We start from the raw sequence: 27,835 nt of genomic DNA, 5'->3' as shown, positions 1-27,835 counted from the left end.
GGAACCGCTGTGGGACGGCGAGGGGAGACCAAGCTCGCCATCTGCTGGGGAAAAGGCACATATGCGTCCAGGAAAGTTTTGTGCCTTTCCTTCCTTTCATTCTCGCTTTTCTTTGTCAAAGGCTGACTGTAGGAGAAGGTGGTTCTCAAACATTTAAAATGGCAAGCGCTGCTTAGTGACTGCCCTGTGGAGCACAGGGAAATTACAAAAGCTACAGCAGATGATCTAGTTGCTGGCTAGTCACAGTAAAACAAAAAACACCTTAGCTTTCATTGTTGTGTGTCGCTTCAAAAACTGGTGCCTACCACGAGGCTTGGAAGGGTATTTATGGATTTTTGGGTGTAACTCCAAAATTCATGAGCATGTTCTCATCAGGCTTGCTACAAAAGACCCTTTGCTGGGGTTTGCGAGGTTTTACTCACCAACGTTGTAATGCAGGTGTAGTGCTCACACGCAGGGGCCCTATGGATGCAAACCTTAGAGCTGTTTGAAAATGCGGGGCAGGATTACTGGATGCTGGGGGGGGGAATGCAGGTCTCAGACTGTAATGCTGCAGGACTGTGCTAGTGCAGTGATGCTCCCGACGTGGGTGTTGGAAAGTGGCGAACCAACTGGAGACTAAATTACATAACCTCTTAATCGAGTTACATCTCGAAGGTGACAGTTATTCAATCAAGCAAGGCCCAAATGTCCCAATCATTATTAACCGTTTATATTAAAAATAGAAAAGTCAGCAACAGGCACAAGGGCTGTGTACATGGCGGGGGGGGGGGAATACAAAGATTAGTGCAATTACTCTGTCACAAAATAGAGTTTCTGACTAAGGGGTCGAGAAGTTAGAAAAGGAACTGGGGAGGTGGGATTTCCAGTGCTGCTACTGATTTACTACAACCTTGCGCACCTACGTTTACCCCTCTACAGCTTAGTGAGATTAATCTTTTAAGGAATATGTGCTAAAGATTAGCATAATCTTTAACCAGGTTACTTTTGTAGGGTTTTTGCTGTTGTTTTTACTGAAATATTCTTTAGCCTGTAAACAAAATTATTAGGACTCAGAATTACTAGTCATAAAGCAGCTGAGGAAATGATGCTGCTAAATATGTTGTTCCTAATACCAAGAACTGACATTACGCACAGCTTCTGTGATATTTGAAAGAGAGAGTTCATTTAACAAGAGATCTCTCTCAGATTTGCTATCAAAAAGGCCTGTTTCAGCCCTTATCTGGTCAAGAGGCCTGTCATATATTGTTAAATATAAACTATTATCTCCAGTGAAATAATGAGATACCAAACGTGTTGTGAAACTAACATATTTCACTTAGGACAAAACTCCAAACGTGTCATTGTGTTACCAGTAATGTTTCTGAGTGAAAGAGTAACACCTCAGTTAAATACAAAGCAAAAACTTTGTATAGGTGATAGTTTTGGACGAGCTTAAACATGCAAATTTCATACATGGAACCCAAAATTTAAATGCAGAGTAACTATTATAGCTTTACCAAACTATCGTGAGTCTTGTAAATTCCTCTGCTACTTTAAAACAATGTTTAAAGAGCGTTATGATTCCTAGCTTCCACAACTGAAGGCCTTTCTCTTAAGTTCTTCATGCTTTCACCCACATCATCTATAGAATTTTTAGCCTGAATGCCCTAATGTATAAATTTCCTTTCTGTCACTTTGTGATAAGAAGAAACAAAATTTCATTTTATGGAAGTAGAATTTCATGTTTTAATGCTTTTCCAACACTTTGATACAGCTAGGTCCAACACAATGTCTGAATTTAAATTGTAATATCATAATTCAATGTGCATACTTGTATTTTACAAACAAATTTTTCACTAAAAGAAATTTGCTTAGAGATAACTCATTTTTACTTTGCTTGGTGTAGCTAAGTTTTCACTTGACAAACAGTGTATGTGTAGGTGGTGTTTTCTACTTATCAAATAATACTGGAGTTTTTAAGCTCCACTTCACAATGAGAGCTTGGGTTTTCCTGGGAGGAGGAGTTCACTCAGGTGATTCACTTATGACAGCTCCATTCTTTATTAATGCCCTTGGACCACACTTCTGCAGAAATGAACAACTGTGGTGACCCCATCCAAGGGAGATGCAAAGTGTAAGTAAAGAATGGCCACTGTGATGCTGAAAGGCACAGAAAATAGAGCCTGCGATGCTTAGTTGTCACAAGTGCAGGGGAGTTTCACTGCTATCTCTAGGCATAAGGGAAAAAGGGAAAGCTGGAAGAGAACTAAGCTAAAGAGGAAAGTGTTGGCACAGGAACAAGCTGGTAATGAACTCATGTTGAACACGTTTAGGCTAGCTTTCCAACCATCAGCAGTATGTGGAGGGAGGCTAAAAAACTGATTTTAAGAGAGCAATCATGTTATGGAAAAAATCAAATAATTGCCTGGAAGAGCAGGCATGCTATTTTCTCTCTGTGTAGCAGTCTCCGTAGCTAGGACTTTAGGAACATTTAATGAAGTACTCTTGCTGGTTGGGTAATGACAGTCCTACTCAGCCTCTCTTGCTTTAAACAGCTTTTTCTGAGTGGTAAGTCTCAGCTCTTCTTGGCAAATGTGCTAAGAACCAACAAGAAAATGCCTAACACTTCATGCAAAGATTTGAAGGGAAGCTCTCTTGTAGCCTCCCACATCTTGAGCTGGAAAATACTGGCATCTCCTTGCAGAATGACTTGAGATATACCTCTTGAAGTCGTTAGATGTTTGGCATACCTCTGATTCAGTGGGGAACCTCCTTTATTAAATCTCCATGAGCACTTTTTAGCTACCTGCAGATAGGGCTACTCCGACACTGGGACAGCCTCTTCAGCTCTAAGGCTTTTCCTCACAGCTATTCTGTAGGTGTGTAATGGGTTCGTATGAGGACTCTGCACCTATCAGTTCTTCATTTCATTAGTCCTTAAAATATTTTGGCTTTAACTTCAAGATTTACCTCAAAGTTTTCCTCTGTGTATTGACCTCCTCTGCTCCTCTAATATTATGAGTGCTTCATCTCATTATTCACCTCCTCAGTTGTTCCTACCTTCTAAAATCAACCGCATGATATATTTGAGACTTTTAAGGTTAGGCTGGAAAGCAACGAAACTTCCTCAGATTGAAGAAGTCAGTTATAAACATTATCCATAGCTTGAAACTTGTGGAACAGATTCTTGAGTATCTGTCTTCTGCCTTTGGATTTCCATATTAAATAGGAAGTTTACGGGGTTATCTTGACAGTGCAAGTATTATGATCTTCACTAAGTGGACCCTAACACAGGGCTTGTCATACAGCTTGATGCACAAGCTGTATTACCTCAATCTTTTAAAAGCATGGGTTTTATTTACATCTATATTCTAGCCTGCATGGAGATGTATAAAAATAATTAACAAAGCACTGTAGCTTATGTACACATCCCACTTGATTTCATGTTTGCAAACACAAGAGATAATATTTTGTCTTGAAGGAGAGCCAAATGTTTTATGAAAGGTGGGACTTCACCATAAACAAAGCATTTGGATACAGTGTTCCAGTTCAGCGCCTTATAGAAGATCATCAGAGAGATGAGTCCGAATTTTGTTCATTTTCTGTGCTTACTTCCCCATACAACGCACGTATCTGTAAAGGGTTAGGTCAGGGTCATCACCTGTACCTAGCACAGAGCCGGTACCTGTGCTAAAATGTGCCCTGAGATGTTACTAAAATGGGATAGAAGACAGTTTAAAAGATGAATCTATTTGAACGGGAAATAAAGAGCCCCTCTTCAGCAACAAAAGTGAACATCCATTACATCAGCCTAGAAACTAGGCACCATCACAAAAAGGCTGAGGTAATCCAGGACAACATCTCTCTTACACAGAAAAGGACTCCAAAAATCAATTAGCAGTTCACTTTTTAATTGAAGGGAGATTTATACAAACAAACATCAGAACACTTTGGGGAAATATAGGCACCAATTGCCATAGAAAGGTTTCCTACACCACAGACAAAGGCCATCAATTCTTTACTTTCCCTGTCTGTTTTCTTCTGCAGGGAAAGCAAAGCCCAAAGTCTAATAAACCCAAACATGAATTATCTGAACTCCTTTATTCTTTTCAGACAGGAGGAAATTACTTGCTGCTAAAGATGTACAGACTAGTCATTTTGCAAATGGTGCTATGAAGCTGATCAGAAGGGAATGTGTTGTAGCATAATTGCCCTATTTCAAAGCATTATCCTGTAATAACAGTCTGCAGCATGGCTGTGCTTCATTGAAAGGGAGAGAGTGCTACATCTAGCATGCACCTCAGTGCATGCACATTCCAGAGGGAAGTACCCTCCTTGTCTGCTAATGCTGGAAGGCAGCCCATTAACCAGCTTGAGCCTTTTAGATCCTAATTTCAGGGCAGGGAGATAGCACTTGCTTCATTGGTTGCAGCTATTTGCTATTTCCAATTATGACCCTTGCGATTAAACCAAGCTCTGAGCCCTTAAATCCTTTTCCAAAATACAGACCAATTTTTGTTCAACAACAGTATGAAAACACTTTCTGGCACCAGGCCAAAGGAATGTTTAAGAGTTAGCTTTTCAAAAGCTATCTTATTAACTCAAAAAAGAAATATTCTTAATTTTGTTTGGTTAAACCATAAACCGTGTTATACAAGGCTGCAACTTAGTAAAGCTGTAGGTGTAGAATACTTCCCTTCCTGGTTGCTGGAATTCATGTCCTTGGGTATTCATTTGTTTGCAACAGCGGAAAGTTGGTCCCGGATCCTTCCTAGACCTTCTAACATAGTGTCCAATGTTTCTTTACTCAGTTCCACAGTCAGTGCAGAAACAACAGGACTATTTCCACATAAGGCAGCATCTTCCTGAATCTGAAAACAGGAATGGAGTTGTTAGGTGTATGAAAAATCCACTGATGTCTTTTCCAGCGCCACTAGGAAAGTCAGTGCTTAATGGACAGATTAAGAAAAAACTTGGCATCCAGCTCCAACCTGAAGCCCAGAACCCATTTCCTTGCTGTGTGCCTTTACCAGTGAAGTGCACTCCCTTTAACAGAGTGCCAGTAAGCACACAGAGCTGTAAATGTGGGGGAATTCTGAAGAGACTCATGGCAGGAAGCCGCATCCCTATCAGAAGCATCTTAGCAGATACCCCACACAACAAGTAATCACATCCCACACACAGAAATTAGATTGTTCCTCCTCCTCTGAAGCCTACCCACCCCATTTTTACGGGTTTGGGGGAATCAAGAGTTCTGTAGAATATGAGCAGTAAGCTTGGCTATAGTCCCCGAATGACAGATGTGGACAGTGATAGAAATTATTAGTAATCAGAAGACATCTCCCAACTACCATAGTCAGCTAAACATATTGCTGAGTGACTTAGAACTAGAGGCCAATGGCTTCTCTGTAATTTATCTTTCTTTCCATAGAGAACAATGGTGACTAGGCACAAGTATGCTGCTTTCTCTCATCATCATGCAAAGAAATCTCTCCTTCAGTACAAGAAGATGGCTTTCATCTTAGAGATCATTCCCAGGTTCTGTTGTATGTCAAAATCATCTCTGAGAAAGCCTGTTAATTGCTCAGGGCCTCTCTGCTCCCACCCTTCAGGCAGTAAGCAATCACCAGATGCCTGTCCAAACTATTTTGTGCTGCCACTGGTAAATCAGGTGTTAGACACGGTTATTTTGGTCCTGTACAGGTACTGACATTACCTTTAACTGCAGCAGGCAAGTAGGGACTGCCATTCTGTTGATTGTGTCTGACGATGTCTTGATGTCCACCCTCCAGTCCATGTCAACCAGCCGAGGCAAGGAGACTAAGGCATTAAAAAACAGGGATCAATTAGGCCTGGCAGCACACGGTGACTCCAAAACCCATGACTGTCACCATATACAAGCCTCTCCACTAACAGAATCCTGCCGGCCCTGTGAAAAATGTACAGTTTTAGTGCTACTACCTGGCTTCACGTTATTTTTATGTTGTAATAAGCCAGTCAATAAGGCCTCCACATGACACTTGAATAACAAACAGGGTTCTCCATCATCACAAGCAAGGATGCTAAAATGCAAGACAAGCACAGCTAAATTCAAAGCAGCTAAGAGAAGGGGAGCAATAAGATATCTTCACCTCATACCCTGCCTGCAAGATTCAGTGTTTAAGCATGAGTTACTCTGGGACCTACTATACTCTGTTCTGTAACTGGCAAGAAAGTACATAGGAATCCTAAAAAAACAAGCAATACAGAACTGGGAAACCAGAATCTTCACACATCCTGCCCACTTGTTAAAAATACTGAAGATGTAATTTCAGTTTTATCCTAGTTAGATCTCGCATAAGAGAAATCATTCAGGAGTCTGATGCAGTATTGACATCCATAGTTCTGGGGCTGGAAATTCCATCAGCCTTCCAATGGGAAGGAACAGGTCCAACTTGGTTGCCCTGCCAAGAAACTTGTGCAGCTATCCCTTGCTGAGAAGAGATGGGGATAGTCACTTGTGATGGCACGTACTGAATGGAGTATTGCACGTTGCACTGTGGACCCCTGTCATTTCCACTTTGGAGCTGTTGCATTTATAAGACACAGAACACCTCTCACATCTTTTTCAACTCAATTTTCTGGTAAAAGCTGAGCTACGCTTCTTGTGTTCAGAAGTGCAGCATCCAATTTCCTGTGAAAACCAGTAAATTCTCACTAGAACAAAGTCTACGCTAGGGACGTGGGAACAATGACAAACCCTCTCAGTTTGAAAAAGGCATTTGCAGCTAGCAGGCCTAACTACTTTGTCAGAGCTATGTCAGAACAAATGAGAACCAGACACACGAGGAAACATTGTTCCCGTGTAGCTCAGGCTTTTGAAATGAGTCTGAAAGAAAGGTAGGACCAACCCCATAAAAGATCTGTATAGAGATGATAGTTTAAGAATAAACTCAGTTTAAAATCTCAGTTGTGGCGCTTGGTAAGTTTGAGCATCTTTGCAAAGCCTTGGCAAATAACTGCTGGCAATCAGGTTTGATATCTATTTAAGGGTATCAGAGGTGGATGAAGAAGCAAAGACTAAACCTGCATTGAGTGCTGCAGAAAGAACTGTCACAACAGGCAACTACAGCCTGTCTGGATTCTGCATGCCACAAGGTGCCTAGTTCCTCCCCAGGGGCTGATCCCATCTGATCACTAGCTTTCCTTCTGATTCCTGGTGCTCAGAGGAATTTCTCTTTATCTGGGGAAAGGTTCTTCCTCCCCTCAGAACTCCAGGGGGCACTGCAGAATTGGCTGCCTTGCTCTTGTATTTGGAAGAAATTCCAGTTTACAGTCCATCAGGGCCGGCACTTGGCAGTATTTGCAACAACATAAAATGCATCTGTTTAGTCTTGTATGTTAATTTTCAAAGATTGATTGCTGGCAGCTTGGAGGGACAGGAAACCATCTACATTTTTAGATTAACACAGAAAAACCAGTTGGAATGTCAGTTCTTTAAAACACTGCCTTGGCCCCTGTGTAATATGTGTTGGATATTTCATGAATATAACATAAAATCCATCATTGCTTAAAAAAAAAAAAAAAATCAATCTCATTACAACAGGGCTAAATATTCATCTAATAAATACAAAAACGTGCATCTCAGAGCAAAGCTCCAAGAGCCATACACCCAGCCTTGCTTCTCCTTTGTGAAGGCCTAGCTAGTGTGTCACTGTCATATCATGCTTGTTCTCATTTCCTCTAAGGCATGATAGTGTTAAGGATACAGGAAAAAGCACTGCGTGTCTTGGTAACGCCAGAACAATGTTTAGACTAAGCAACTGCAGTATTTACTGTATTAGCATTATGCAATAGCTTCCTCCCCCTCCCTATTTTTCTACCATTTATGCTATTAAGATTTTTGAGGGACAGTGGTTTTCCGGGTCTTGCTATACTGTTTACTTCTTGGACATTATCTTCTCTGCAGGCTAAGAGAAAGGCAAGAGGATCTATGCAGACCTCAGAGTATTCTTATTATGAATCAGCTCTCATTTCTAAGTGCTACAGCTTAAAAGAAAAACTCTTAAGGGAAAAAACAAACCAGTATAGCTGTGTGGAACACTTAACCAGAATGTAACTCACTGGCTGATGCTACTGATAACATTTGCACTGCTTAACTACATCACGCTTCAGAAAGGTGAGGAAAAAGCAAGTTATGAGTACGTGCCACATCTGGAGAGATGTGCGGAAGAGAAAGAATGCACAGAAGTGACTAAATGTGCACAGATAAGGCATTCCCCAATATGTACGTATGCTTTGCAGCTCATAGTTGTTAACTATGGACATCATTTAAAGACCTGAATGGGGAGGTTAGAGTGCTTCATATTCAGAAGTTTGGCAAAGAGTTGCCATGTCCACACTGCATTCTGCAATGTAGCAACAGATTGAGCATTAAATGAAATTGCTTGAGGACTGGAAACAATTTAGCACAGTAGCACAGAACTGAATACAAACTTACTGGCCTCTCCTAAGCTCTATGATGCTCCAAGCATACAGCTTCATCTAAGGCAAACAGCGGTATCTTTTGTGCTACGCTGCACTGAAACATGCTGCGATGCTCTATTCTAAACTCCAAGCTCTCTCAAATGATCTCAGGAGCATTAATTACATCCGGATGTGAGATACTACTTACTCTGACTTGCTTGTGCCTCATTCCTCCAAGCAGAGCTGTGAAAAGAAGAAAAAAAATGGTATCAGCAACACTTTAAAAAAAATAAAAAATAAAGGTAGCAAAAGCATTCAGGGTGGTTTGTCTCTGATAGGAACGCTCCCGTAACCAGGGCTCCAGCAGTCAGCAGAGCCCCCAGATCTGCAGGGCTGCTCTCCAGCCTCCCGTCCCCAAGTCTGTACACATAGCCAGGGCTGCCCTGTCCCTTTTTGTTAAGACAAACGTGGTTTTACGTTATGTGAATTAGGTCCACACCCATTCCAAAAGCCTTGGGAAAGCCCTCCGTGCACACTGCAGCACTGTTTGCCATTCCATGCAGGTGATGTACTTCGTTCAGCTCGGCTCATCCCGGGCGGTGTGATTAAGCCCGCAGCATACACAAGACTGCCAGAACCAAAACTCTGAATGCTGCCAACTACCCACGTACCAAACCACACAAACACACTTTAACTTTCCAACCGAAAGCAGATGGCAGGTGGGTAACACTCACATATTCTCCAAGATTATCTTAGTTAAAAGGTTTTTCAGGTTTTGGTGAAAGTTTTCTGGAAAGAGAGCGAGGATGTCTTCTGCCCTTGTCAAGCCGCGGTACACGACGTGCCTGGTGAGGCTGTGCAAGGCGGACACCAGCTGTAGGAAAGGAAGATGGGAAAAGGACTCCGCAGGGCTGAAAAGCATCGCGTACGGCATGGGACGGGACTCAGTGCCCTGACAAGACACAGCTCCTGCGAGGATACCTGTGCAGCTGGGGCACTGCATGCCCCGACAGAGGGCAGGAACCAGAGCCGTTTGCAGGTCGGGAGCCCCACTGCTCTCCCGTCCCACGAGGAGCCCCCCGCCCCTCACGCACGCCCCCTCCGCATCCCTTTACCGCCGGACCCCGGGCGGAGGATCGCCTTCACCCAGCGCCTCTCGCTAGGGGCTCCTACCTGCGCGGCCTCCTCGGGGCCGGCGGCGATGGCGGGGCAGGCGCGCTGCGCCAGCGGGCCGAGGCCGGCGGGCGGGCTGGAGAAGCACTCCTGGCACAGCTGCCGCACGGCCTCCTTCGACGGCGCCTGCCGGGGAGCAAAGCGGGACGCGCTCAGCCGCGGCCCGGCAGGAAGCGGCCCCCGCCGCCGGGCTGGGCGCCGCCTCCCCCAGCGGCAGCGGCAGCGCGGCGGCCCCGCGGCCCGCTCACCTTCAGCAGGCTCTGCAGGGCGGCGAACTCCCCCTCGCGCAGCGCCGCCATCTTGGCGCCCTCGGCGGGGGCGGGCGCCGCGCCTCCCCTCCCGCCCCGCCGCCATCTTGTTGGGGCGGTGCGGGGCGGTGCGGGGCCCGGGCACGCCGGGCGCTGTAGTCCGGCCGCCGGGGCCAGAAACCCGCAGTAACAAGTGCAGGGGCTGTGCTTTTCCTGGGGTTTCTTGCGTGCTTTGACGCACCCAGGCTAAAAGTGAAAGCTGTGAAATATTTAAGCCTCAGCTCCACGTCCGTAAAACAAGCTGCTGCGACAATTATTGGAGCTAAAATGCAGGATAATGTTTTGCACCGAATTAGCATGCATCCTGTGTAAAATTTTACAGACGCACGCAACTACAGTGCCCTTTTTGAAATACATGAAGTGATACTTTGTTTCACCATTCAGTGCAATGAAGAGTGAAACCAGACACAGAGCTTAAGCCATGTGTAGCAGCGTAAACTCCCTTACCACAAGGGTAGGGGTGACACCGAGAGGTGCCAGCAAGCTTCACGCCCATCTCCTTGGCTGACTGCAGGCCGCTTGCACTCTGAACTCATGGTGTTGCTCCATGCTGAGAGAGGAAATGACTTGGGACAGCAGTGGGAGGATGGCATTGTGGAGGCCTAGACCTCGCCTGTGGCACGCTGCCGTGCAGCTCCAAGGAGCAAGAGCTTGCGCTGAGGGGACCGGCCTCCGTTCTTCGAGTGCCTGCAAGCATTTGGCCAAAGTCTGCTCTGGAGCATGTGCAAGGTAGGATGTGTAGCATGTGAATGGTGCATGAGTTGGGCTTGAGATCAGAGCCTCAGGTACCTGACAGTGCAGTCATGACCTGTGTCAACAGTGAGATCGCTGGGGTAAGAGTAAGCCCTAAATATTCTGCTTCTCCCTCTCTGATTTAATCAATTTTTTACTGTCAGTGCAAATCCCTTTGTTGGATGCAGAGTTTAGCAGTAAACACTCTATTTTCAGCCAGTGGGAACTGGAGGCAAAAGATTTATCATGGCATTGCTGCAATGATATGGACCATTACCTTAGTAAACTGTGTACGTTTTACGCTTTGTAAAAGATATTCAAATAAATCCTCTTTCCGAGAGAGAAATTGTCTCTGTTTTGTCTTGTATAATTCACAGCACATCTGGCACCAGGATATCTGTGTAATCTATGGGCTTTCTCATCACCTTTTCTGTCAAAACATCTTCATTTTCGTTTGCATTGTTCTCCTGTAGGCAGAATAATACATGGTAAGAAATGCTAATGGGATGTCATTTGCATTGGGCTCCACAGGTTTGTCAAAGAAAAGGGATTCCTCTCGCAGAGGAACTTATTTTACTTTCTCATGCTGGGAAACCTTCAAGGGCAGAAGAATCTAAAGGGAAAGTATTTTATTTTCTATCATTTTTCATGAGGAACAGGAAATGAGTCTCAGGGGGAACAGTTTTGGGGGTATGAGTTTACCATCTGTAGCCTCTTCAAATTACTTAGTATGATTGACCAGTTCAGAGAGCTGCAATATACTTGTGCTGCTTTCTCTAGCACTGTGTTACCAATAAGTTTAACCCAGTGCAGGCAGTACATTATGGAAGGCTGAAGGTCTGCCATATGGAGTCTTCTTGATGGAGATGCCTTCCTGGGAGAACCGATGTGCTGCTGAATTTAGGTGGTAGGACTACGTGGGCAGTGAGTCTTGTGGATGCCATTTGCTTATCCAGGTGGTAGAACTATATAGCTCCTTACTCTGATCGGAAAAGGAAAACTAGCTACACAGGATCAGATTACAGGAACTGTGTGACATTGTCTATTCCTTCCCAAGAGGAAGAACCTGAAAGATTTGATGATGGTCCTTCTTCCACTGGTGCCACAGCTATCATTTCCCACCTACACAAATACAGCAGTATCTGCAAGCTACACATTAGAACAGACCAGAAGGTGAAGGGAAGGAGCTCCTGGTTTTTGTTTGCAAAATTTAAGGTTTGCAAAGTAAGCAATCTAAACAATTGCATCACAAAGGAAAAAAATGTAGCAGTGGTTAGAGGTCAGGATTTAAGAGCCAGGAAACTGGAATCGTGTCTTTCTGATTCTGCTTCAGCTTTCACATGAAGCTAGGTAGCTTCATTTTTGTCACCTGAATGACAGGAAGGTAATGTAACTTCTGTGTCACATAAAGCCCTGCATTAACAAATGTGGGCATTTATTAACATCAGCATGAATTTAGAGGTTGTGAAAGCATAAACTGAATGAAAGTGATATAAAAAGAAAGGCAGCACTATGTTACAATCTCTGGGCAAATAAGCCTAAAGGGAAACAGAACTGAATACAGGATATCACTTAATATTGTAATTGTATCAATGATCTCTTAAATTCTTCCTGCTTGTTTTGTTTACAAACCCATAAAACTAGCATTTTCTACAATCAGAGGTAAGCAGAATTTTTCTAACTGTTAAAGCTTCTGAAATGCCATTTTCAGCTGAGGAAGACAGTCACTAAGTTTTGGCAGGGCTCTTCTAAAGCAATCACTTTAAAACACTTACATGAAAGTCAGATTGATTTTACTGCCTAGTTAAAGACTTAATTGTACAGAATAACTTTGTCAGACAAATAGGTGGAGGGCTGCAAAGGGCGGCTGGGGGCGGGGAGCAGAGGGAGTAGATAACTATTATTGCTGTGAAGAAGTATGTGGCAAGGGAGAACATTTACCTGTGAGTCACATATTCAGAACAAAGATATTGCCTGCCAGTGAACACTGCTGGCATCATGTTGGATTTGTTCTCCAGTCCACCTCCTATTGTTGTCATTTCCTCGCTGTGGGAACCTTCTAATTATGAGGAAATAATGACAGGTTTGATTTAATATCAAAATCAAAGTGCTCCTTGTGTAGCACATGGGTGGTCAGAAGCCAACAGAAGTGCGTAGTAAACATGCTTTATCTGAGGATGAGTAGATTTTTGTTTCGGTTTGGTTTGGTTTTGTCACCGTTTTTCCTTCCTTTGCTACTGTCTGTAGCTGTCCGCAAGGACCAAACCTCCAAAGTCAGATTTCCTGAAGCAGTAGAGGGTGAAGGGTGAGGTTGCATCATGTAAGAAAAGCTGGTCCTGTGATCAGTGTGCTTATCACGAAGTTTTTGAGAAACACCAGCTCAGTTATCTGCTCTGCCAGAGGCAATTCTCTCTGAGTTTGAAAAAAACATCAGTTAAAGCAATGAGGCAGATTGGATGACCTTCCTAGATCTTCTCACAGCCCTTTTTTTCCATGATTTCATGTCTGCATCACCCAGTGGGACCCAGCTGAGAGCTCTGAGGCTGCTGGTGCTGTAGCACAGCACTCTGTGCAGGAATTGGCTTGGATCTCAGGCTGCTGTTTGTCCAGTCACTGAGTCTGAAAACTAAGCTCTGCTTCTGTGTAGGGCAAATTCACTTGTGCCTAGGCCTGGGTGATACAGCTGTAGTGCTGACTGATTTGGAGCTCTCTTGGTTGAGCCAGCCAGTGTACCTACAAATTGTCCTCCTTCAAATAGTGCAGATATATCCATACAAAAAATTATGCAGGCAACAACAGTTCAGGGGACTGGATAATCAAGCAGCTTGTGAGCCTCGTAGACACTGGTGATAACTTTCCGAATTCAACATCTCCCAAATGTGGGGATGTGGGCGTATGGGTATACATACTTGTTACTTGCTGCTAGTGTAACCTCTATTCCCAGACATGTTAAAAAGAAACAGGAAAAAAAAAGCAACAACAAACGAAAACATTTCAGAACTGGTAATTCATATGGGGAGAGAGGATTGGTGACCTTTTTGGCTGGGAATGACTTGAATGAGAAGGGAGGTGAGGTGGGAAAGGATGAATTTGGAAGGGTAGGTGAGAGGTTTCTGGTGGGAATTGGAGACCTCCTGGGGCTTGGAGTAGGAGAATAGTTATTCATTTGCCTTTTCACTTAAAATAGCAAATTATCTTTGTTTTCTGTATCTACTGCTACCTGGCTAGCAGGCTTCATGGTCATGAGAGTCTTTGAGTCCTCAAAAATTCATGTGGTTGTAAGAGCAACATGGGTAATTACATGGGGCAAGAAACAGCCACGGGGAATTGCCTTGTTATCAGAAGCATATGCAGCTCTCTCCACTGGTCTCTGAGGTATTTAAATATCTCTGAGGTAATTAAATATTCCTACCTGGAAAATACTGGGAGGGAAGTTGCCTGTCTGCCCTTTGCCTTTTTTTTTTTTTTTTTTTTTATGGAGAGAAACTGCTGACCTGTTTTTTTCAGAAAGAGAGAGAAAGGAGGGGGAACTAACGGGAAGAACTGGGTATATCTCACATATGAAGCACTGCAAGAACTATGTGTATTTCACATCCAAAGTATTTCTCTTCTACAGAAGTCAGCTATGGTGACAGAATGAATTCCATGAAACCGCAAGACAAAATCAAGAGATGGAAAACTGAATGGAAGAATTGCAGTAAGTCAGTGTAAAACATGCTTTGTATTTTTAGACATAGCTATATAACTCCAATGACAGATAAACATTTTGCAAAAATGTCATCTTTGTTATAGTCCATCAACTAGAGCAAGCACCCAAAATAAATGTATCTGAGAGGGAATGTGTTGGGAGGAAAAAGTCAGTCTTGCTGTTCCTAACAAGGTAAAAAATAGACATAATAAAGCAAGCAAATAACTTGACAAAACCCATTTCTGCCAGCTTTTTTTTCTTCTCTTTCTTTTTTTTTTTTTTTTTCTTTCCCTTAAGATGTAAAAAAGGAAAGGAATAAATTTAGCTTCCTTACAATTTTTGGTTGTAGAACTTTAACCTTTTACACTCCAGGAAAAGATGCTGACAGTTCTAGCTCACTTTGGCTGTTCAAGGCTCCCTCAGAGAGAAATCCTTGGGATAATAAGGTTCTGATGGGAAGAACCGTTAGGCTTTTCCCTGCAGTTGTAGCCTATATTCACTGGAGCATCTGCTGCAGAACAATGGTTTCTTCTTTGTGGGCTTTCTGCTGCAAGGCAGGGCTGTGCTGTGTAACCGCACCCTGCTGGGTGTGTGCAATTTCTCTGCTGCAGGGAAAAGTGAAGCTGTTCTCCTGCCTTGCCTAAGAAGAGCTCCATAGTAGGTGATTCTGGATTACAGAGCAAGTGAGATAAAGTGTGAGAGACATCTTTTCCTTAGTTACTTCTGCATTATTTGTGTTTTTAACAGTGTTTCTTTAGCAACAAATGAGCAAATAATAGGAAAGAAATTTTCACAGAGCATGCATGCATACTTGGGCTTACTAGTACTAGCTGCCTGCTTGTCATCATATTCTCCAAACAGGACTTTCCTGAAATGTCTCCAACTTTCTAAAGTTCCATTTATACCATCTTATATTTTGATGGACATGTTAGCCTTTCCATTGCAGGGCTATGACAGAAGTTTCTTTTACAGTTGTTGTTACTGGGAATCATGCTTAGATGTTTTACTGGTAGGGCAAATTTCCCCCTAGATGTCTGGCTACATCTATACTAGTAAACTAAACAGTGACAAAGAACATTCCTGAGGCCATTACTGTTAAATTTCTCGTGCTGTTCTTGGCATTGTTTCCCCTCATACTGACTGTCACTCTCCCAAGCAGCTCCAGGGTATGGGTCAGGAGTTAGCACGGACTAGGAAGTAACCCCAGTGAGCAGTATGCATGTGGCGACCCAGCCAAAGAGGCTGAGAGCCACACTGATGAAAACTGTCCCATGTCAGTTGGTCTCTGCAACAGAAACCACTCCAGAGCATGTTTAATTTACTAGCAGTAGGATTAATTTACTAGCACAAATCGAACTTTCACATACTTATCTTCACTTCTTTTGCTCCAGTTGCAATGAGCTTTCCAGAAGACTTGGTCTCTGTTTAGTCCACCTAACCCACTACATGAATATCAGTCAACAGAAGCTACAACAGTCCTCCTAAGCTCTTGTGCCTAAGGGCAGAGAGAGACTGCAACACATAAGCAGGCACGAAAGGTTAAAATCCAGGACTTTAATCCTCAGATTATGAAACCCATGTTATTTTAGGCATGTTGGCAGAGCCCTGTAGGGAAGCCCAACAGTGCAGTGTGAGGCATTTTTTCTACCCATGGGTTATCAGCCTGCAGGCTGACTACATGGATTAAAAATAAAATAAAATAAAATAAAATAAAATAAAATAAAATAAAATAAAATAAAATAAAATAAAATAAAATAAAGTAAAATAAAAATGGTCTTGTATCAAAAAAAAAAGGAAAAAGAAAAAGAGAAAAAGAAAAAGGGAGCTTTGCTTGTACCTTTTTCTTTTACTTACATTCATGTCACAAGCTTAGAAGCTGGTACAACATCAGCAGCATCCTAATACCCATAAGAAAAATCATATTCTTAGTAATAAAATTGCTTATCCTTTTCTAAATTGGAAGAGAGAGGTCTTAGCTTTTAAATTAATGCAGCAGAGGCATGGCATCATGTATATGTCAGTTGAACTGGAGGTAGACTACATGGTGACCAAGAGAAAACCTCTGTTCCCCAGACAGAAGGCAAATAAGTCCTGCAGAATTTCACAGCACAGGATTTTAGGATGGCCACCTATCTGCCTGTCAGCAGTTACCAGCTCACAGAAGAGTCATCAGGAGAAATGCCTGTTTGTGCGGCATCCACTGCAGTGTAGGCTGACACAGCTTCAGGACACCTTTGTCACCAGCAAAAGGACTTGAGGGAATGGCCTGGAACTGTGACAGGGGAGGGTCGGGGTGGGTGTTAGGAAAAAGTTCTTCACCGAGAGGGTGGTTGGGCACTGGGACAGGCTCCCCAAGAAAGCTGTAACAGCACCAAGCCTGCCGGAGTTCAAGAAGCATTTGGACAATGCTCTCAGACACATGGTCTGATTTTTGGGTGGTCCTGTGTAGAGCAAGGAGTTGGACTCTGATTCTTGTGTGTCCCTTCCAACTTGGGATGTTCTGTGATTCTGAAGCTGGACAGGAGATATTGCATGGGGGTATCTGAGCATCAGGCATACCTTCCCTGCTGGCAATGCTTCTGCAGTAATAGCTGTTTCCTATAGAGGGTGAGAGGTTTGGAGTTATAATTTCTCAGGACACTACAGCAAGATTTGTTACAGCTTGCTTGCCAAAGTCCTTAGATTTCTCCTAGGTAAATGACACACAAAACTAATTGTATCTACTTCTGTGAAAAATTTTGAGATTTAAAGATAGAAAACAACAGGCAAGTACTAAGTATGGCTGTCTTTTTGAAACAAAGCAGTTAAAAATATTGAAAAGTTATGCAAATAAGGCTACTCGACAGCAATCTTTGAATGTACATTGATTTAAAAACCTTTGCAGGCACAAAACCAAGGATCTTGTATTTAGCATTTTGACACATATTTCTTCAATTCAGAGACATTGATTGGTCTGCATGATTCAGGAAAAAATCTGTATTGATCACTGCACCTGACAGATAACCCTTGCCTTAAGGACTTGTCTATGTTAGACTCTTTTCCTCTTGAAATTTCCACTATTTATTTCTGTTGGTGAATCCAGATTTTGTGAGCGTAAGAGTAGGGTAGAACCATTGGAGGCACATAGTTGGCATCAGCAGTGTTGGCCTGACTCTGCATGGCTTTGTGCCCTGTGCATTGTCAGAGTCTGCCATTTGTTCCAGTGGCTAAAAGCGGTCCAAGTAGTGTAGAACCAAGATCTTTCCTGGTCACGCTGATGTGGCATTTGGCTCCAGCTCTGCACACTAGATAGCTGTCATCCTGGCAGATTTTGAATGTTCTTATGAATTTTTTAGGGATGGACTAAAACCACATGGTTATTACTCAGGTTTGGACTCCTCAGAGTCAGTTCTCAATCATCTTTTTCAGATGACAGTATTCCTTCTTCCCTGGCCTCTCTGCTGAAGCAGCTAGTGCCTTCCCAGTTTCAGTTGCTGATACTTGAGACTCTTCAGATGGGACTGCTAATTAGAGGATGAGACCACTGCTGACAGATGTGATCTGTAAAGCTCTGTGCTAACAGATACTCTCCATGTGCTGTGTAAGTGTGTGGACACTTGTCTGTATTAAAACTGGAAACTGAGCAGCTTAACACTGTTGTGAAGAAGCCACTGCACGTTAGTCGTTCATCTAAGGTATTTTCTCCCCCCTGCTGCAATACAGTCCCTATGAAATTTGACAGACAGGTCAGACTGTGTCAGTTCTTGAGATCTATGAATGTGTTCAAACAGCAAAGTATCATAAGAGCTAAAGGAAGCTGAACATTTTGCAGCAGAAAGCATTTGGCCAACCATAATACCAAGCCTTTACAACTTTCTTTATCCAAGATCTCCTCCAGACTTAACAACTATCCATTAATGCTCACAAAACTCCTGGGAGAAAATTTCATGCAACATATGTTACAGCAGTGGAGCTTATTTTGCTTTTTTAAAGCTAATTAAAGCATTCTTTGAAACATTTTCCCCGAGGTGTTTGCAACCCCGACAGTGTAGCAGAGTCAGAACTGGCAAGACAGAAGGAGCAAACCACCAGGGACAAAAGTGAGACATTTAATCTCTCTTGTAAAAACAAAGAAGCAAACAAACCACAGAGCTGGCAAAGGATAAATACAAAGTTTAAAATTCATGGAAGGGGACATTTCTCTCCTTTTAAATGTATTAGCCTGTTGATGTCGCTCAGCGTGACTTGGCCATGCTGAGGTTGGGCGGTGAAGCAAAAGCCAACACCAGTATGGGCTCCCAGCCTCCCCCTTTAATGTGGCCACTGCCCCACCCTGCCAGTCCCAGTATGGAGGAGAAGGCAGAAAGGGAAAGGCTCAAACCTGTCAAAGTTCATTGGTTAGCTGCAGCTGCCAGCAGCTGCCAGAAAGGGCTCCTTCAAGGCTGATATGTAAAACAGCAAAACTCAAACGTGCTTTTCAGTTGCATGGTTTCTTTCTTCCAACAGAGGCACTTACCTTCAGCAGGCAAGTGGCTAGTAGGTCCTATCACTGGAAAACATTGCTAGCAGGAGAGTAGTTTCTGTGTAGACAGTCCCAGCCACTCTGGGGACCTCTAGCCAGTTTAGGCTTCAAAACTGAGTGAAACATCAAGGACTGACTCTGAGAATGCAGCGATGCCAGTATCAACAAACAGACTGTAGAAATATTTCATCAGTTTAAAATTCTGTATTCATTACAAAGTCTTGCTACAGCACAGCCCTTTGGAGTCAGCTGCAGGCACAAACCAAGGTTATGGTAATACAACCTGTAATCTCTGCTTAACCATTTTTATTCTGCTCAAGTTTCTTGCTTTCCTCCCACTTTTCCAGTCTAAACCCCACTTGATCACTGTCTTCTGCATTGCCTGCCTTAACCACTGGATGCCAGGGGGCCTCCCAGCAGGGAGCCTCTCATGCACCGACTCATCCTCCTGTGATGGGAATGCTGCCTGCAGGTAAGCAAAGGCTTGTGAATATACCAGTGCAGTTTTCTTCAAAGCAAGATGTAGGGCGTAGAGAGCACAGAACTACTTGTTTTTGTAACGTGAATCGCTTGTAAATTTGCAGGGCACTGTACAAAATGCTCCAAGGAAGAGACCAGTGTTCAACCACTTCATCTAGATGTGGTTGTGCTCAGCTTGTGCTTGTGATAAACGCAGGCTGTTAGGTGCACTGTGGGCAGTGGCAGAGAGAGCTGGCCTCACACACTTATAAGCTTCAAGAAATTGGCTGGTCTTGTGGCTTAGACTGCCTGCAGGGCTGTGAGGTAATGACAGCTGTAAAGTTGTGATCTTGGCTGCAACAAGAACCCCATCAGCTCATTTTGTATCAGAACAGGTGACAGAAGAGTCACCATTACTTTAAATTGCATCTTGGTAAGGAAAAGGATTCATATCCCGTTATTAAGGAGTCAATCAGGCCCCTTTGGTTGCAATTCCTGCCTTTTATTGATTTCAAATTGCAATTACAGAGGGCTTATTTTTGTCTAATGAGTTGGAATTGTCTTTTTGTTCTGTGTTAATATACCAACTAGTTCAAAGAAGTCCAAGTTTAAGCAATAAGAAATAATAATCAAGAAACACATAAAACCTCAATTTATTTCAATAATACCTTCATCACACATATGAAACAACAGCAACAAAAAAGAAAACAATCAAAAAGAAGTTTCTTTCTCTAATTGTTTTGGGTGGCTTAAAACCCAGACAAGATGAGGTACACCCCATACTCTCAGAAAAATCTCTGTAGAAATGCCTCAAAACAGAAAAGAAGTAAATACTAAGAAACCAGAATATAAATGATATCCTTCTTTCTTCTGCTCTACCTCATCACAACCACATTCTTAAACTGCCAAGGCGTCATAAGGGTAAATGTCAAGATAAATGCTGTAAAAATGTCCTTCCCTCTGTTATTAACATCACCATGGACTATTAAAATTAAAGGGCACTTTAAAACATAATTGATTTTTCATTATTTATCTGCTATTGCTTAGGTGTGGGTAGTGAATCCCCAGAGGGGGTGTTTCATATATACTAGATATATCAGATATTTCACCTCTGGCCTTTTAGAAATAGCACAAATGTAGTTGTGTTTGTGCACCTACAATTTCAGGACATGAGCCAGCCTCTAGCAGATGAGACTACAAAAAGAAGCTTCCTGTAAGCAGTCTATTTGTTATTGTCTTCTGCCAATTTTTATATATTTTTCTAAAATATCTATTAGTGACCATGGTGTCACTAGCGCTGTGATGAATGCTGTGGATTACTGTCCACTCTGTCATGGAAACTCCTAGCTCAAGTTATCCTGGGGCAAGAGCTGACCTTGAGCTTCTTGAACCTGCCATGGCTGGCCAGTTGTGTCTACAGCCTTTGGGTTTATGCCTGTTTGCACACATACGCTGGGAATAAGGGCTGAATAAGGACCGTGGCAGTATGAAACAGAATGGTTTTAGTGTAGTCAAAAGAAGAAATAATTCCATTTCCTTACTTGGTACGTACCATAAATTAGGAGCACATTGTTTGCTGTGATAGCTCTATAATTTTGTGCTTATATTTCTGTTCACCTCAGAACAGCAGAAATTATCTGATTACTTTAAGACTTCAGATTATGTTAATGCGAAACATTATGCCACAAACAAATTGAATTCACCTAGCTCTCTGCTGGCCTCTTACCAATAGGATAAGAAATATGAAATAGTACAAAATAATTATCTTTCTTTTAAGGAAAGCTCTTCGAGTGGGTCATGTGAGGTACATAGAAAGAGTCTTCACCCCCAGCCCACAACATGTACTACACAGTAAATGAAGCATGTTTAACAGAAATTAGTGCCAACTTTCACCAGAAGAAATACCTGTTACCATTGTGTATGCATTTGTTGTACCTCACAGTCCTCATTGCCAAAAATGTGGTTTGGATGGAAACATAATGAGCTACATTTGAAAGCACGGGAGCCCTGAAACTTGCATTTCTTTTGCCAGCATTATGCCTGCATTGGGACTGTTTTAGTCGAAAACAGGCTGGGGTTTTTGGCGAGCGTTCTGCAACAGGAAACACCAAGCAGAACAGCCAACAGACAGCTAAAATACCAGCACAAGTGCCCCCAGGGCCAGCAGGGCGTGAGCTCTGCCCTGGAGAGCACAGTGTGGTGGAGGAGAGCTTCTGTGTGTGAACTGCCCTTGGCAATGCAACACAGGGCTGCTGTACCACAGCTTGGGTAGCTGAGGCAGAAATAACCCTGTTGACTTTTCCTGGGTCATGGAGAAACCTGGTAGCAGACAGAAGAATAATATTTGATTTTTTTTTTTCCTGGCCCCATGGGGGCTACACTTTTACTAAGCAAACACAAAGCTAGATTTGCCCCAAATGTAAAGTATTTCATTTCACTTCAGTCTCTGACAGCTTTTGATGTCCATTTTGCTATTCCTCTGCAGGAACCAGTACAAGTTCTCTCCTGCTTAAGAAAAGGAGCAGACTGGGAACAACCAGGTAGACTAAGATACACCTAAGTGTATTTTTTGAACTGGGGGACGCTGGCTCTACAATGGCTACAGGCACTGAGTAATGAGAATGATTAGTGCTGTTGGAGCTGAAAACAGATAAAACTGTTTCCCACATGTTCTTTCATGATGCTTCAGGCAGCGCTGTCCCGGGTTGCACAGCAGGGCCAGGGCCGTGCCCAGCAGCTCTGCCTCTCCAAGGACGGAAGGATGTGCCAGGTGGGTGCCAGCTCCCCAGGGGGATGCAGGATGGCAGCTGTGGCACTGCAAGGGTGTGAGGTGCAAACCAAGGCATGGGGCGGCAGGAGGGGGCCATCGGTGGTGTCACTTTCCCACTCTGTGTGAGGTTGAGCAGGGCTGCTTTGTCGGAGGGCAGGGCTGCAGCAAAGCAGGTGCCTGGGCCGAGGGGCATGTCACTGTGCTGGCCAAGGGGGAGAGAGCAAGCTGGTGGAGATGGGAACTGTCATTGATGGCTTATTTTTTGAAAGCATAAATTTTTTGCTTTGTTTACTAAGTCCCCATTGGTTCTCATTGATTTAATGTTATGTAATTGTTTATTTATTTATTTTTATTCAGAATGTGTTATGGATATGGCTATTTGTGGTGTTTTCCTCTCAGTATAAGGACCATGCAGAATGGAGCTTGCAAAAAAACCCCATTCTGTTAGGGCATGCTATCTGTAGTCCTGACACCTCAGATAGGTAGTTTGATGTGATAGCCTGGATCTTTTGCCATGCCAAGCAGAGCACCTAAGTATTAGTGTGCTTGTTGTTTTGTTTCCTGTGAAATGGTACATCCGGCAAACAATCTGACTTCATTCCTTTTCCCCACAATGACAGCACTGTGCACTTGAATGAAGCCACAAGTCAGCATCAACAATGGGATTCATGCCTCGTGGTACTAGAGGTTGCATTGAAGGGGTACTGATGAGTGTCACAGCCTTAAGAATGGTGCAGCTGAACCTAGAATTTTGTTGTTGCTGTTACTGTTTTTTGTTAATCCTTTTTTTTTTTTTTAATGCCTGTTGTTTAAACCAAACTCCCCAATATTTCTCTGTAAAAACCATCTGCTTCTTACAAGGTTATAAAATTACCTTAGTTGAAGGGTAAACCCAGTGCCTGTGAGTCTAGCATCATCTCTCGGAAGTCATTCCTTGGCTTATAGCTACTGGTGTTGCCCTGTCACCAGGTACTTGGTTGCTTTTACCAAGGCCATGTATCCTCACTGTGAAAGATTGTATTGGCAGAGCAGCCACTGCCTGGGAGCAGGAGTTCAGAGAAGACAGCTGCAGACACGGCTTCATTGGTAGAGTGTTTCTCTGGTTTTGTGTCAGCTCAGGAAGAGGATTTATTCATGCAACAGGAAGGCTGGACATTGGTAGCTGACATTTATAGTTTCAGTGTGTCTGTTTAGAAACCTGTGATTACACCAGGCAATATAAATATAGCAGAGCAAACCAGGTCTTAACGGGCTCTCCAGGTTTGCCTGTAACTCTTCACGCCAGTGCTACATGGGAGCACTACTGCCTGAATCCTCATGTTGTCACGATACTTTGCCAATATAGAGTGATGTAATGTTATGCAACTTCATTATACAGTAGCACAAATACCATGGAGCTGTAGCAATGCTTCCAAGAAAAATTCCTTCCACCAGGAAACATAACGCTTAAATCAACACAAGCCCAGGTTTTTGGTATTAAGTCAACTTAGTGACACCAGCTATTCTGAATCAGCGTGTCTGGAAGTGATGCAGGGTGAATTCTCATATCCTCAGATACAAACCATTACAGTTTAGACAAGTACAATTACTTAGTCCTTCAGGAGATGCGCCCAGAGGCAGGAGCTTATAACCAATCTGAAAACAGCAGAACTAAGTATGTCAGTCATTTATGCCTTTTCTCTACATTGTGGTTGTAATCTATAGAGAATTAGGGTAAATGTGGGACAGAATATCAGAAATCCCATTGCAGCAGTCCTGCCAGAACTACTTATGATTTGTCCTCATTAGTGTGAGAGATCTCATGTCTCCTGGTCATCTCCATTTCCTGTTTTTTTGTTTTGCTTCTCGGGCTGATTTTGGAGTGCATGGAACAGATTATGTTGCAGCGAAACTAAACTGGAAAGTGTTCTCAAGAAGTGCACTTAATGTACTCTGACCTCAATAGGTACTCAGCCCAGGAGACCCAGATGAAGATGGTTTGAATTAAAGAAACCTTCAATAAGTATAGTGTGGATGTCAGATCCTCAGCATCAACTCTAGCTCCGCAGATTCTTGGTCTACTGAACTTTACAATGCAGATGTAACCTCATCTGATTTTCAACAGGAGGTGTGAGAGCCTGCAGCTGGCCTCTGAAAATCAGGCTTCTAATTTTTGTTCGTCCTGCCCATATATGAAATGGACTGAGTGAAATTTTTGTTCCTCCATTTAGTCATCAATGAGGTAGTGTGTACACTGCAAATGCCATGTCATTGCTGTAAATGTAGAGAACGTTGATTCTGATAACAGTGAGGAAAAGGTGTCATAATAACACTTTTTATTTTATAGCCCCAGAAATATTTTGCAACATATATAACTGGTAAACACTTGCAGTTGTTGCAGCCACTTCTGGAGTGGAACATGTCAGGTGATTTATAGCACACAAAATTACGCTATACTTGTAGGAAGAGAGAGGAAAAAAAGCAATTGCATAAGAAATCCTACCTCCTAGGTAAAATCATTATATTGCAATCCAAATTGGATTTAGTCTAGCATTGGCCTCTGCTTTTATAGTAAGAGCCAGTGTGAATTTTTGAGTACTCAGGATCCTCCCTGCTATGTTTAATTGGGAAATATAGTGTGGAAATTAGCTAACTCAGTAAATTGAAGCAGGGGGCAGAACTAGAAAAAATTGTGCAGTAAGCAAAAATCCATGGTATTTTTCCTGTCTGCCTTTCTAAAAATAAAGAAATAATCATTTGAGATACTAGTTAATGTATGGACTTACATTAATAGGTAAATATTAAACAGCATGTGAAGAAAGTGGGATGTTAATTAGTTATTAAATATATTATTAAATATGCTGCATTTCAGCAGTTCATTTTTTTTTGTTGTTTTTTTCTTATTAAGCAGAAGGAAACAGGAAGCATAACTCTTTTGGTATCACCGCTGTTTTGAGTTTGATTCAACTAGGAAAGAAAAGTCTGGAGTAAAAAAAAATAATAAAAAAAATAAAAAGAAAAGCCCTCTTTCCTTCCTGGAACAGGAAATATAAAAATAGAAATAGTCTACTTCCAAATCCTACGAAAAGAGGTGAAAATATCTCTTTTTTTGCCAAAAGGATTCTACCTTAGTTCTGACAAGGCAAGTATAGTGACCTAATCAGTTTCAGCTATAAATAATGCTTATTTGCTTTTTTTTTTTTTTTTTAAAGTGACATAGCAAACACTAAAGCGCACAGAGATCCTAACTACCTTGATTTTCAAGATTGCTGGCACATGCTCTAAAACAGTGTCTATCAGTCTGTGAACGCTGGACCACCATCCCTCCGTAAGATATTTGAGTAGTCAGTGGAATGCTTGCTGACTTCCACCTACTGAAAGCCAGTTTGCATTATCAGTACTCCGGTTAAAGCATCTACAACTACAACATGTAAATTTTTTTTCTAAAATAATAGCATTTTATTAAATAGATGTCAAACACATTATTTATTAATCTCCTGATTGCTAAATACCAGCAGCATAGAAAATGTTACAGAGATTTCCTGTCCCCCCCTTGTTATATTTTTCCAGAAAATTAGTTGGGCTGTTAATTACAAAAGGTTGAGAACTGCTTTTCTTATGGTCCAGGCTTGGGCTCCGGTATTGATTCTGAGTTAGAAACTTCCTGTCCCAACTCTCTCTGTTCTCGTGGCCAGCTTACATAAAGCCATAGTTTGAAAAATGGATGCCTTAGATTTTCAGATGTCCAAGAGAAGCTTCATTTTCAGAACCAGACAGATTTCTAATCCAAATAGGTATGCCTCAAATACTGTGCAGTTCAAAACCCAAGCATCTTGGGACTCAAATTCTAAAATTCTTCTTCCCTTGGAGTCATGAGATTCCCCATGTTTGTAAAACCATTCCTATTTCTCAAGATAAAGGAGCAGGAGAGGATTTTTGAATTTTTTAGGTCTGGTACATGTCTTGACTAAAGAAGCAGTCAGGTTTATGGGGGCTTGAGGAAAAGATGAACCTCTCCCAAATGCTAAGGCCAACTCTCCTCTCAACTAGTGCAGGAACATTTCTTCCAGAATACTTTCTTGGTTGCATTCAGCAGCATGCATTCATCTGTTGCAAATACAATCTACATGATTAGCTGGAACTGAGTCACCCCCAGACTAGGGCACAGGATACAGGAGGATTTTATTACAAGTTAGGTTTCCTGGAGGGAAGTCCAGTTAAAGAGGAGGCTCACATTCTCCCCAGTCTATTGTTCAGTCAGACTCGGACCCTGGCCTTTTCTGTTTATTTATCCAAACAGCCCACCGCCTTGCATGGCGTTCTGTATGTGTACAGTAAACACTGGAAGCTCACTGTAGTGGTAATAACATGTTGCAACTATAAGCATCCACATCTTCCTAGGGTCAGCTGCTAATCTGGGCTCCTTCTGCCCTCTCTTCCCTGTTGCCAGGCTCACGCAAGAAGGTACGTGCATACAGCCTGTATCCTGTGCGCACAGGCTTTCTTTCCCCTGAGCACTGCTGCCTACTGGAACTTTCATCAGATGAAAAAAATACCTTTCTGTCAGCAAAATGTCTCTTACAGCGGTAAGGGAGGTGACAGAAGAATTCATTGCTCAAGCTTCTGTATTTATTGCAGAATTTTTGGGGTTAATTTTATGATTTGTATGTATAAAGAAGGGGACAATATGGAATTGGATTATGGTCAGTTAGAATCAACTTCACCGTCTTTGCAGTTCAGGCTGTGACTACATATTTGGCGACAACATTTCTTATCTCATCTTAACCCAGTTATTTCCTTTTGCCTCCTCCCAGAATCAGGTGCCATCATTGTGCCATGGAATTTTCCTCAGCAAGACATCTGCCCTTCACAGACTTGGACAATACGGATGTGGAAATAAATTCAAATATGTCTGCAATGGTAAAGAAGGAGTGAATGAAGAGCAAAGAACATCCCTTGCTAGCTTTAATTTGGCTAACACAGGTAAAAATAGTGATGGAGATCCTTTCTGGTCATTAATATGCTACATTGCCAAGTAACTAAACACAAGGTACCTGGGGTCCCGGATAGCCTGCCTGAGCTGAGATTTGTGCAGTCAGATAGGTTGCCAATTTTCAGTTGCTTGTAATGACAGCAAAATTAGACTAACCAAGAATCTCTGTCATTGATAGAACTACTCATTTATAAACAGGCTGATCATTCGTGGTGAAAGTCGATCTGTCTGATGACATGTAACTGCATACCTTTGACTTTTGCCTTTCACTTCAAAAATCCTGTGTAGGCCGGAACATCACCTCTTTCTCACAGAGCAACCCCATGCACTAGATAAAGCCTGACACAGTATCTCTTCACTAGGCATGTTCCCAGGTGCAGGTGAACATCAGTCTGTTGCCCTTTACATATGTGCCCTACTTGATAGACGTAGTGACCTGTGATGTAGCGCTAGCCCAGGCATTGCATTACTGAAGTCTCATTAAAGGTATTTTTTCCACAGTTCAGGACTGTGCCTTTCCTTAGCTGTGACCTCAGCAGATGCACTTTGTGTTGCAGAAAGAGGATGTGAGAGAGGACACGTGCTCAGGGCACAGTACACTTGGCACTGGTGAGTGATAATCCAGAGTAAATTACTGTCTAATTGAACTGGTTTTGCCTTTTGTATTTCACACATTTCAGCAAGGTGTGCAAATGGTGGGGAAGGGAGGCCGTTTTATTTGTTGTATTTTTTTGGTTGCAAAGCCTGATTGTTGGCCTTATGTCTGTTCTAGTGAATTGCCACTGCACATACACACACACACACA

General features: G+C 42.6%; 2 protein-coding genes across 5 annotated transcripts in view; one reads left to right on the top strand and one right to left on the bottom strand.

The window, feature by feature from the left end:
• The window catches only part of PRR5L (proline rich 5 like), a 103,880-nt gene that overhangs the window by 17,173 nt on the left and 58,872 nt on the right, over window positions 1-27,835 (top strand). For all 4 annotated transcript variants that reach the window (XM_066997100.1, XM_066997093.1, XM_066997094.1 and 1 more), the window contains exons 4-8: window positions 14,257-14,337; window positions 17,737-19,301; window positions 21,774-22,058; window positions 26,852-27,020; window positions 27,532-27,639. The gene's annotated coding sequence lies outside the window, so the exon portion shown is untranslated. The remainder of the gene's footprint in view (window positions 1-14,256; window positions 14,338-17,736; window positions 19,302-21,773; window positions 22,059-26,851; window positions 27,021-27,531; window positions 27,640-27,835) is intronic.
• COMMD9 (COMM domain containing 9) lies at window positions 3,873-9,994 on the bottom strand. The gene is made up of 6 exons (XM_048045834.2): window positions 9,849-9,994; window positions 9,601-9,726; window positions 9,162-9,301; window positions 8,636-8,670; window positions 5,699-5,802; window positions 3,873-4,853 (listed from the first exon to the last, which is right to left on the bottom strand). Exons 1-6 carry the CDS (start codon window positions 9,897-9,899, stop codon window positions 4,713-4,715), a joined length of 597 nt encoding a protein of 198 aa, XP_047901791.1. The 5' UTR covers window positions 9,900-9,994; the 3' UTR covers window positions 3,873-4,712.

Source organism: Anser cygnoides, chromosome 5 (assembly GCF_040182565.1).
Source record: "Anser cygnoides isolate HZ-2024a breed goose chromosome 5, Taihu_goose_T2T_genome, whole genome shotgun sequence".
NCBI classification, from domain to species: domain Eukaryota; kingdom Metazoa; phylum Chordata; class Aves; order Anseriformes; family Anatidae; genus Anser; species Anser cygnoides.
Note: the sequence above shows the minus strand (reverse complement) of the source record. Positions and strands in the feature narration are given on the sequence as shown.

Bases quoted from the DNA above. Each gene is read 5' to 3' on its own strand.
- COMMD9 (XM_048045834.2), bottom strand. From the start codon at position 9,899: ATGGCGGCGCTGCGCGAGGGGGAGTTCGCCGCCCTGCAGAGCCTGCTG. The intron at 8,671-9,161 runs GTGAGTGTTACC...TTCTTTTCACAG, and splicing joins AAGATAATCTTGGAGAATAT to CTCTGCTTGGAGGAATGAGG. The intron at 5,803-8,635 runs GTAAGTAGTATC...TTAATGCCTTAG, and splicing joins TGAGGCACAAGCAAGTCAGA to TCTCCTTGCCTCGGCTGGTT.